The sequence below is a fragment of the Rhinoraja longicauda genome, chromosome 1 (assembly GCF_053455715.1).
Source record: "Rhinoraja longicauda isolate Sanriku21f chromosome 1, sRhiLon1.1, whole genome shotgun sequence".
NCBI classification, from domain to species: Eukaryota; Metazoa; Chordata; class Chondrichthyes; order Rajiformes; family Arhynchobatidae; genus Rhinoraja; species Rhinoraja longicauda.
The window spans coordinates 28,755,167-28,767,211 of NC_135953.1; the positions used below are offsets into that span (position 1 = coordinate 28,755,167).

At 40.3% G+C, this 12,045-nt stretch overlaps 1 protein-coding gene across 1 annotated transcript in view; it reads right to left on the reverse strand.

Annotated features, from left to right (window-relative positions):
• Window positions 1-12,045, reverse strand: part of atp8b1 (ATPase phospholipid transporting 8B1) — a 114,822-nt gene that overhangs the window by 43,097 nt on the left and 59,680 nt on the right. The window contains exons 6-13 of the mRNA XM_078409544.1: window positions 6,660-6,721; window positions 4,983-5,055; window positions 4,813-4,883; window positions 4,212-4,294; window positions 3,189-3,347; window positions 2,272-2,360; window positions 1,981-2,177; window positions 164-372 (exon numbers count right to left, since the gene is read on the reverse strand). Coding sequence (XP_078265670.1) covers window positions 164-372; window positions 1,981-2,177; window positions 2,272-2,360; window positions 3,189-3,347; window positions 4,212-4,294; window positions 4,813-4,883; window positions 4,983-5,055; window positions 6,660-6,721 — 943 coding nt within the window. The remainder of the gene's footprint in view (window positions 1-163; window positions 373-1,980; window positions 2,178-2,271; window positions 2,361-3,188; window positions 3,348-4,211; window positions 4,295-4,812; window positions 4,884-4,982; window positions 5,056-6,659; window positions 6,722-12,045) is intronic.

Here is a 12,045-nt window from a genome sequence, read left to right on the forward strand (position 1 = left end):
CATAGTGTATGAAAGATATCCCTTTACAGTGTGTGGGACTCAGTGCCGCCACCAGTTGTTGGATGCATGTGTAAGGCAACAATTGAAGGATGCAAGCAAGTTGCAAAGAGTTAGGGGCTGGGGGATGGGAAGAAAACACGAAGTGGTACATAATGAAACATACCATATGATGTGCCATTGATACTACACTTCTTAAATGCCATGATGTTCTGCGTAAGAGTTCCCGTCTTATCAGAGAATATGTACTCTATCTGTCCAAGTTGTTCAGTTAATGTGCTTGTACGGGCTTTGGCTGGAGTATCCTTTTCAGCATAGTACATCTGGAGATCCCAGTTTATCAAGTAGCTTTGACCCATACGGATTACTTCAACACTAAGGGAGGAAAGATTGCATTGAACAATATGATAAATATTCATAAAAATAAGTCAGCAGACAACCCCACATGCCAATTATCACCTCAAATGCATTGGTTTATTTTTCAATAAGTATAAAAATATTGTGGTTCAACTTAATTTCTCTATTAGAAAACCACTACCAATTACCCCTTACCCATATTCAGTACATCCAACTAACAAAAATTCCAAGAATTTTCAGAAGCATTATCAAAATTATAGAATAAACCACATGAAAAGAAAAAGCCTCTAAGCAAAAGAATTTATGCAGTTTCATTTTCAGAAGAAAAAGAAGAAGAGAGTTTAAGAGTGGTTCGATGACTGAATTGCAGAATTTGAGCCTCAAAGCTGTTAAATTTGGGAAAGGTTACTGGACCAGAATTAGAGGAATACACATTTCATAGAGTTAGAGGGTTGGAGGGGAATAGAGAGATGATGGTGGTGTGGTGGCAGGTGTGATTGCGCTGCGGTAGAGTTGTTGCCTTACAGCGCCTGAGACCCGGGTTCGATCCAGACTGCGGGTGCTGGCTGTACGGAGTTTGTACATTCTCCCCATGACCTGCGTGGGTTTTCTGTGGGAGCTCCGGTTTTCTCGTCATTCCAAAAATGTTGAGGTTTGTTGGTTAATTGGCTTGATAAAATTGTAAGTTGTCCCTAGTGTGTGTCAGGTAGTGTTAGTGTGCGGAGATCGCTGGTCAGCGTGGACTCATTGGGCCGAAGGGCCTGTTTCCGTGCTGTATCTCTAAACTGAACTAAACATGAAGGGTTTTCAAAGCAACAATCCAAAACTTGCAAAAAATATGAAAACAAAGGTTGCCAACACACACAAGGAAGATGAGTGAATGGAATTTGGTTTGAGTTAGGGCACAGCCCTAAGAGATTTGGATGACTTGAGGTTTATAGTATAAGAAAATAACTGCAGATGCTGGTACAAATCGAAGGTATTTATTCACAAAATGCTGGAGTAACTCGACAGGTCAGGCAGGCAGCATCTCGGGAGAGAAGGAATGGGTGACGTTTCGGGTCAAGACCCTTCTTCAGACTGATGCTTAGAGTACATGACCTTCTTCAGACTGATGTTTATAGTACATGACCAATTGGAAAAATCAAATGGAAGAGATTAAAAAAATCATCAGGGTTTCAGCTGGAAATAATCTGAGTCAAAGGACTACTGCAAAAAAGCTGTTAACAGGTTCAGGCGGAGATCGCAGTAAAGGTAGCAACTACCAAACCATGACACATATTCGAAGAGAATAAAACATAATACTGAAGCTGAAAATCTGAAATAAAAACAAAAAATGCTGGAAACACTGCTGCTCAGGAAGCATTTGTGTAAAGAGAAACTTTTAACATTTCAGGCCTGAGATCCTTTGTCAGAATATTAACTCAGTTTCTCTTCCACAGATCCTGCCTAACCCACTGAATGTTCCAATCATTTTTTGTGAGTATGATGTTAGATCTTGGGGTAGAGCTGTAATCTCTTTCTTCTCGTCTTTTTGGTACAGTTCCATAGCAATGCGAATGGGCTTATCTTTCGCTCAGATTGGGATGATTCAGAAACTAACAGAACAATATGAGATACACTTACCTTACATAAAGTGAGATGGGTACCATGGTGTTCATAACAATGATATAACCCCAAAAGGCAATGAAACCTCTGTAAGTAGGTGGGTCATCTGCCCCATCATCGAGGTACCACGAGCGGCTGAAATTGCCAATTTCGCTTTGCCAGAACGTATGGCCAATGGCAAGACCAGTTGAGAATAGAATCAGCGTCATGAAGATCTAGAAGAAAATTTGAATGTCCATGAAGGTTCACTCATCCCAGCCAAATATAAAATACTTCCAATCTGCAGAAGAACATGCATTTCTTTTTTACCATGTAAACCATGTAATTCATCAGTTGATCAATTTTTGTCCTCTTGAAGCTGGTTTTTCCACCATTCCTCATTATTTTGGTGTCTGCACCTGTAAGTCATAATACAATGAGTACCTGGATTATATTTTCATCACGAAGAATTTCAACAATAAAGCCTTTGTTAATTTACCTACTCTGCTATGATAAATATAGAGAATCAGAAGCACTTGAACCCCAAAATATAATTATATCTGGATCTTACAATATCCCATATTTTTATGATGCATTGCCACATATTGCACCAATGAGGAAAAAAGTGTCCATGCACACTAGGTCCCTTATGCTTGCACATGTACTTCACGTATTAATGACAAACTACCATCATCGTCTATTGTAACGGGTGATGGCTCCCGCTGATTGTTGCCGGAAGCTTGCGTCCTTTTCAGGACGGATGATGACAGTGATGTCAGCATTTGAAACATGGATGATGGACACAAAGAAGAAGAAGAGTGACAAATCATGCATACAATCATGAGGATTAGATTGGGTAGATGCACAGAGTCTCTTGCCCAGACGAGGTGAATCAAGGTCCAGAGGACATAGGTTTAAGGTGAAGGGGAAAAGATTTAATAGGAATCTGAGGGGTAACGTTTTCACACAAAGGCTAGTAGATGTATGGAATAAGCTGCCAGAGGAGGTAGTTGAGGTAGGGACTATCCCAACATTTAAGAAACAGTTATACAGGTACATGGATAGGACAGGTTTGGAGGGATATGGACCAAATGTTGGCAGGTGGGACTAATGCAGATGGAATATGTTGGCCGGTGTGGGCAAGTTGGGCCGAAGGGCCTGTTTCCGCACTGTTTCACTCTATGACTCTATGACAAATGTACTTCAAGTATTAATGATAGCGTAAAGTCCACCAAAAGAACAAATACCTGCAAATATTACAATTCCATGGGTTGTTTCTGTGTTGCGGACTGTACAGCCACGTAAGAGGATTGAGTTTGCATCCAAAGGATAACTTTGGTTCCTCCAGTACAAAGTGCCACCAAACTTGTCCAGACGATTATTTGGCTCTTCACATTCAATTAAGCCTAGAGCAAAAACAATTGCTTCCTTTTTAGATTAACCAAAAGGATACATCTACCAACTAAAAATGATGTTCAGCACTAGTGAAGGAAGGAACCAAATTTGAAATGGTTTAAACAGACCATTTAACACTCTACTTTGGAGCACAGACAATTCCCAGTAATCAGCAAAAAGAGACCAGGTGTGCAGAAACACCGTTGACAACCTAAGTGGTCATGAAGAGAGCTTACCCAACTTGCTGTTGAAACAAAAAACAGATCTGCTTGTTTTAGTCGTACTTTAGCTTTCTTTTAAATTTTGCTTTCCCATATCCTCTCAGAAATCCCCTTGCTTGTGGCTTACTGAGGACTATGCAATCTGTGGGGCTGAAGAACTTTGCAGATACTTTCTAGCTCCAACACCACAGAGTCCCTATCAAGGCAACAAAGGGGGACCTGGTGTGGAGGGACTCCCAATAACAAAGGGGGACCTGGCTGGGGGGGGGGGGGGGGGAGGAAGGGGGGGGATGGTATTGAAAACATAGGGACCAACGTTACTTGGAGTACTTTTTGGAACTTTGTCGGTACCTTTGTGGCGTTTCTTTTGTGTATTTTGAATGCAAAAACAAAGAATTTCACTGTACCGAAGTACATGTGACAATAAAATATCATCATTATCACCACTAAATGGAAAGAGCTGAATGTTTACACTCAGAAGTGTGTCAAGTCTGCAAGTCGCTTTAAGTGGGTTGAATGGGGAGGGCTGTTCCCTCGTGGATAGGCACAGAATTAAGGCCGCTAAATACATAGCAAATTTATTGGAAGGAACACTGCTGTAAATTTTAAAAAGCATGTATAACCAATGTGATCATTGCTTGTCAACACGCTCACCATCAAATGTTTCCAACTCCTTTTCGGTCTGCATCTGTATGTCTGTAACTTCCAATGACATTTTAAACTTCAGATTAGTTTCACTGAAAGGATAATAAATCAAAAATTCGTTAGCCAGACACCAAGATGAAAGTAAGTCAATTTTATTTCAGTTTTCTACTCTGCAAGATTAGTTAATATCGCTAAATTGAGAACTATGGGTTGAAAACAAGAAAAACACTCAATTTCCATTATGAATCTTATATGAACAGAGGCAACCCATTTCCATTTGCTATGTGATAATAATTAAGATTTGGTAGACCTTGACTAATAGACCTCGTCAAAATACAATGAAACCAATAGATGAATGAAGTACAGGTGCTCCCTGGCTTATGATGCTTCGACTTGCGATATTTTGACTTTGCGATGGTGTAATGGCAGAGACCCGTAGTGAGCCACAGCTCGCTTCTGGCCACATGATCGCGTGTATTAAATGCATTTCGACATAATATTTTCGGTTTCCGAAGGGTTTGTCGGAATGGAACCCCATCGTAAGCCGAGGAGCACCTGTAACTAATCACATTGCGTTAATTAAAGGCTTATTCCAAATAAATATTCTTACCCATCAAGTTCAGCTGTTTCCACGTAACATAAACTGTTGGGGTCTGAGCTGGACAGCAGTAGTATATCAGCCTAAATAAATTAAAAATATATTCGTATATGCACTGCACAGAAATCTTTACACCGTTTGAGGAATTCATTAATGTATTCCTTTGTAAGAATTAAACTTACTGGAATAAAGTCATCCCTCTTCAACCGAACAATATCTCCAACTTTGATGTTCTTCCACTTTGATGATTTAAACCTAAAATGTTCAATTTATACATTTTTAACATAGCTCAACAAAAACAAAATAACTCAAAATATATGATTTCCATTATAGTTAGTTTAATTTTTAACTTCAATCTCACACAAAACATGCTCACAAACTGGGCATCAGCTTTCTCTGATGACAATATTACTGTCACGGCCTACAACCTTACTTGGCTGTTCTGTCCTTTTTTTACTGGTCAATATTACAATAGGAAATGAACACGAGCTGCAGAACAGATTTAATTGTTATCCAATTTTATAGCTGCTTTTTTTTGGCATTGAGCATGTAAATTTCACCGGGTCAGGTAATCCACAGTTTGCAATTAAGAGACTCATTCTTCAATTGTTTAATGCACAGGTTACTCAAGGTAAATGCAAGAGAAACATTGTCACTTTCTCACTGTGGCACCAGTGGGCAGCATATGACAAAAAGAGTTTGAGCAATACCACAGTTTGGACACCAGATGAATGCTCAAGAGTCCTGCATTACCGATTTGGAGACCATAGTAGCTGAGAATAGACACAAAAAGCTGGAGTAACTCAGCGGGACAGGCAGCATCTCTGGAGAGAAGGAATGGGCGATGTTTCAGGTCGAGACCCTTCTTCAATCTGAAAAAGGGTCTTGACCTGAAATGTAGCAGTCTGAAGAAGGGTTGCGACCTGAATCGCCAGTCTGAAGAAGGGTCTCGACCCGAAATGTCACCCATTCTGTCCAGCGATGCTGCCTGTCGCGTGAGTTACTCCAGCTTTTTGTGTCTATCTTTAAATTAAACCAGAATCTGAAGTTCCTTCCTACACATGGTGGCTGGGAAATATATCTTCAAGTAAACAAATAAATCCAGAATAAAAGACTACAGCTAATGATGGTGGATGTGAAACGTAGAAATTTCAGCATCGACTGCTTCACCAATGTTTTTCTTAAAACCTCAACTTTTCTGTCTATTTGAATGAAGAAACGTGATTAATCTTTAACTACCTAAAATGGCTTCTCAGTTTAAAGGCAATTAAAGGTTGGCAATTAACACAAATTTTGCCTGTGACGTTCACATCCTAAAACATTCAGTCAGTTTCACGATTTTAAAGCTTCAAAATTAAGCGATAGCACTAAGCTAATATCATTGCCCATTATGAATCAGAGAATATCTTTCAAGACTGCAATGTAGTTTCTCAGAATGTTTTTCATCACTTACAACTGATATCCAAGACGTTGATGCAAGCAGTATACAATTTAGTTTAAATTTAGAGATACAGCATAGAAACAGGCTCAAAGGCCCACCGAGTCCACACCGACCAGCAATCCCCACACAGTAAGACTATCCTACACACACCAGGGACAATTTACACTTATACCAAGCCAATTAACCTACGAACCTGTCCATCTTTGGAGTGTGGGAGGAAACCAAAGATCTCGGAGAAAACCCGCAAGGTCACGGGAGAACTTACAAACAATGTACAGACAGCACCTGTAGCCAGGATCGATCCCAGGTCTATGGCGCTGCAAGCTCTATAAGGCAACAACTCTACTGTTGCGCCACCGTGCCACCCACTGCACCACCATGCCGCCTGATAATATCTAGATTTAGATATCCATAATACCTGCCATCCTGTAGGACATCACACAAGCGATTATTGATCATATTGTCCATCTTATGCCTTGCCTATAAAAAAAGACAAACAAGCAAATTTATTCACTGAACATTATATTACCTTCTTCAGTATGGTGATGTAATGTCTAGATTATGTCAGAGACAGCTTTACAGTAGAATGGTAATTCACTAAAGGGCACAAAGTGCGAGAGTAACTCAGGGGGTCAAACAGCATTCCTGGAGAACATGGATAGATGACATTTCAGGTTGAGATTGGTGACTCAGTTGGTAGCAATCTGGTAGTAGTGAAATTGCAACTTGGAAGCCAGCATAATCCCAATCTTGATCTTTAGTATACCCTTAATGATATTCCAGCCTTGTCTGAAGTGCACTTGCTCTGATGATCTTGGCCCACGAGCAGACTGCTGACCCACAAATGATAAATGTATCCATCGGTACCCAATAAAAAAATGAAGCAGCCCTGGTTACAGCATTCTCGATTGTTAAAGACAGATAAAGAGGTTCACTTGCACCTCCTCCAACCTCATTTACTGTAGCCGTTGTTCAAGATGTGGACTCATATATCGGCGAGACCAAATGTAGACTGGGTGATCGTTCGCGGCACTCCTTCGCTCAGCGCGCCTGCACCTACCTGATCTCCCGGTTGCCGGGCACTTTAATTCTCCTTCCCATTCCTACACAGACCTTAATGTCCTAGGTCTCCTCCATTGTTAGAGTGAGGCTAAATGCAAATGGCAGGAACAGCATCTCATATTTCACTTGGGCAGCTTACAGCCCAGTGGTATGAATATTGATTTGTCTCACTTCAGGTAGCCCTGGCATTCCCTCTCTCTATCCCTCCCCCACCCAAGTTGCACTAGCTTCTCATTTTCACCCAACAAACAGCTAACAATGGCCTGTTTCCTTTATCATAATTACATATTTGCATATCTTTTAATCATTGTTCTTATCTCTCCACCATTGTCTATATCTCTTGTTTCCCTTATCCCTAACCAGTCTGAAGAAGGGTCTCAACCCGAAACATCACCCATTCCTTCTCTCCAGAGATGCTGCCTGTCCCGCTGAGTTACTCCAGCTTTTTGTGTCTGTCTTTGGTTTAAATCAGCATCTGCAGTTCCTTCCTACACAGATAATCACTGCTCTGGTCCAGACAAAACTAGTAGAACCAGACCTCAGGATGAGTCCGTATCAAGTGGAAAACAGTACCAAACTAGAGGGGTAAGGGAAAGGACAATTACAAACTCCATTTCCATGTGTTAATTTTATCTATGCTGTCTTTGTGACTGAAGAAACTGCATGGGACAGTGTTGACACCAGTTATTGGATCTTATACTGTAATTGGGCTAGAACAGTTTGGTGACCTTACACATAAAGGAACTTTTTTAATACATGTAACTGCCCGAGAACAAAACTATTTTGTAATATTACAATTTTTTAAATGTCTGAAAACCACAAATTACTCATTTTAATTGTAGGACTATTTCATCATCTCCCAATCTTGAAAAGAAAATATCGTCAGCCTTGTTGCCGATCCACTTTATTCATTTCCAACTCATACTCAACTTCATTTAGTTGAAGTCTAACCTCATGTCTGCCAGATTTTCACATATTATTCATGGAAAATTTATCACACTACCTCCCACTGCCAACTGCTTGTTTTAATTTAATTTCCACATTATTTCGTAGAAGCAAATATACAGTAAAATTGAAACCAATTGTTTTCCCTGCTTATCCACCCCACCCCCCAAGTTGCTTGTGTTGACCAGAAGGCATTGAAGTTTTTCGAAATATGGAGATTTTCTAAGTTTATCAAAACCAATATTCATTGCTTTAGGAAGAGCATCAACATCTCCATCACATCACTCATGCATAGTCACTCAATTCTCTCTCCATTTTGTCCACCAATCACCTCCTTTTTGAATTCCCAAAAGTTCTCCCACAAACCTCTACGAATCTGACCTTGCAGCCTGCATCCATCCCACCTAAAAGTCTGGTTCAATCATTCTGCCTTTCCCAGCTAGCTTTATTAAAATTCAGACCTATCTAAACCCAAAATACATTCTAATTTCTTACCCACCACTTCAAATTACATTTTCTTTTACTCTGGAAGTCATGGAGTCTTACAGCATAGAAATAGGCACATCGGCCCAACTTGCCCACACTGGCCAATATGTCCCATCTACACTACTTCCACCTGCCTGCATTTGGCCCATATCCCTCTAAACTTATCCTATCCATGTACCTGTCTAAATGTTTCTTAAATTTTGCAATAGTCCCAGCCTCAACTACCTCCTCCGGCAGCTTGTTCCATACACCTACCACCCTTTGCGTGTAAAAGGTATGCCTCAGGTTCCTAGCACATCTTCCCCCCCCCCCCCCCCTCACCTTAAACCTGTGTCCTCTGGTTCTTGATTCCCCTACTTTGGGCAAGATACTCTGAACGCCTACCCGATCTATTCCTCTCAAGATTTTGTACACCAAGTCAAGTTAATGATTTAGCTTATTGTTTTGGATTTAGTCACATTTCTGTGAACTATAGAATTTTCCACAATACATTTGAGTGACTTTTTTCTTGGAACCATGTAATGATAAAACCAATATCTGCTAGTTGTGGGGAAGGGATAAAAAGGGCGATTATTACCAGTCTTCTAAATTTACTAAACTTCAGGCAGTTATAAGAAGCCCATTCTTAATTGTGGGGCCCAGTTGGTAGGGTTCAACAGTGCATCCCTACACTTCAAACACATTTGTTTTTAAAATCTTGACGTGATTTCAGATACACATGAAAATATCTGCCTTTTACCTCAGTAACTTTGATTTGAACCTTTAATTGACTGTTTTCTGTCAGCATATATTTAGGCATCTACTGTTTCTCCAATCCACTACCACACATTTTTGCCAGTGGCAAAATCCTATGGACCCTGCTGTTCATGAATCTTGTCACCAATGCATTGAGAATGCCAGCAAACACATTTGGCCGACCCGAAAGGTGAAGGCACACGGCAGGTTCTACATGCTGCTCACACTTGGATCTTCTCACCACTTCCTCCACCAATAATCATCTCAAATTTGTCATCCTGCTTGTCCAGCATCAATTTTGATAGGAAGCAAAACCAATGACAGTATTAAACATTGGGAAAGAAGAAATGATCCTGCCACCAGTACATTCTGTTCCCTGGCAACCAGCTGCCCCTCCATCTGATAAGTCTCTGATGTAAAAACATAGAAAATAGGTGCAGGAGTGGACTATTTGGCCCTTCGAGCCAGCACCGCCATTCAATATGATCATGGCTGATCATCCAAAATCAGTACCCTGTTCCTGCTTTTTCCCCATATCCCTTGATTCTGTTAGCCCTAAGAGCTATATCAAAATCTCTCTTGAACTCATACAGTGAATCTGTGGCAGATTCACAACTCTCTGGGTGAAAAAGATTTTCCTCATCTCAGTCCTAAATGGCCAACCCATTATTCTTAAACTGTGAACTCTAATCCTGCATCTGTACGCTGCGGATGGCTTGTTTGTGATCATTGTGTGCTTTCTTTGACTGCATAGCATGCACCAAAAAGCTTCACTGTACCTCAGTACATGACAATGATAATTTAAAAAACTAATGACATGCACATCATTTTGAGAGTGAGCCAATTAATAACAGCGTCCACTCAAATTTAATGTTTTTCATTTGTAATTCAATGTTATGTGAATTAAAACCAAAAGTACATTAAATAATTACATTCATATTAACAGCTTTTGCCATTCCCTGAAGAAAATGTATTATCGGTTTGTTTCTAAAGACAGCACCAATGATTTTGACTTATTCCAAATTGCCAAACCATTAATTTTCTTTGCAAGACCGGGCAACAATTCAACTGCATTCATATCATCGTTAAGTTTCAAATAATGATTTGTGGAGATCCAGTAATCAATTTGCAGAGATTAGTCAGGTATGCTGTCAGAATTTTGAAACAATTAAGTCACTCTAGCAATTCGCCAAATGAAATGGATAATGCTCAATTTATCTTGGAAGAACAGATTTAAAAGCTGCATTCGCTCAAACTTGAGCTGCGCGAAAAAATAAAAATATCACAGATGGCAAACAGAAATTAATGCTAGCCACAAGAAACTGCAGATATTGGAATCTTGAGCAAAACACAAAGTGCTGGAGGAACTCAGTGGGTCAGGCAGCATCTGTGGAAGGAATGAATTGGTGATGTTTCGGATTGAGACACTTCTTCAGAATGTTGCAGTGGGGGGGGGGGGGGGGGGAAGAAATCCAAAAGAGGAGAGGTGGGGCAAAACTTGGGGCAAGTGACAGGTAGAAACAAATGAGGGGGGTGATTAGCAGATGAGTGGAGTTAAGGACAAAGGCTAGAGATGAAAAGGAGACAGATAAGGGTGTCTGGTAAGGAAAGAGGAGTGAATGGTGAAACCGAGGAAAGGATGTGGGTGGAAGTGGTTGGGGGAAGGGAAAGAGGCGATACGATGGGACTCAGGCAAGGGAGAAGAGCATGACTCCAGTCAAGAGGGATGCAACATCATCCCATCTTGAGACTCTCAATGCTTGGTTTTATGATCTGTATCACTCATTTATCATCACCTTGCCTACATTCAGAAGTTCACCATCAGAGCTCCATCAACAGAGGCAGAAATCTACAGGGAAGAATGTTCAGTTCCTCTGAATTGTGGCCACGATTCAAGGATTAAAAATAAGCTCGAAATTCTCAGTGAGGTCGCAGTGCAGTATTCAGGAGCAGCAGCATCATTATGGAATTGGCCCAAGGTGTGGTTAATATTTCTCAATTGCTGCTATAACATTGCAAGAGATTGTTTTCAATTTCTGGTGCAATCAATACACTGAAAGATGTATACCGATTTTAGTTACTGTGCATGCATCAAAGATACATTTATTTCATTGAAAAGAGCCAAACTAGTAATAACTTTCCTCTCATATTCCTTTGAGAGATTGAATTCCAATCGTATGCCCATGCTATTACTAATACTGCCCCTTATTAACGAACATGCCGTTTTCTTTGTATTTAAGGATCTATTCATGTTATGCACTTATGGGGCACCCATCACATGTTGTACTGCTTTTCAAATTGGACAAAAGTTTCATATTCACTTTAACAAAAAAACTGAGATTCAGCATGTAAATAATTAGCAGCCCGACCTACAAATCTGAACCTCTATGCTGGTATCTTTTTCAGTGTTCATGAATTAAATATAGAAATTAGATTATGTATTTATTCATTATAGCATTATATACAGAGACTTATACAGGAGAACTGCATTACTGATAGGGCTGCCGTACCAGAATCCTGGGCTGAACCACCTTTTCCGACACTGCGCTCTGGTGTGCTAAGATTCTGGGATTTTT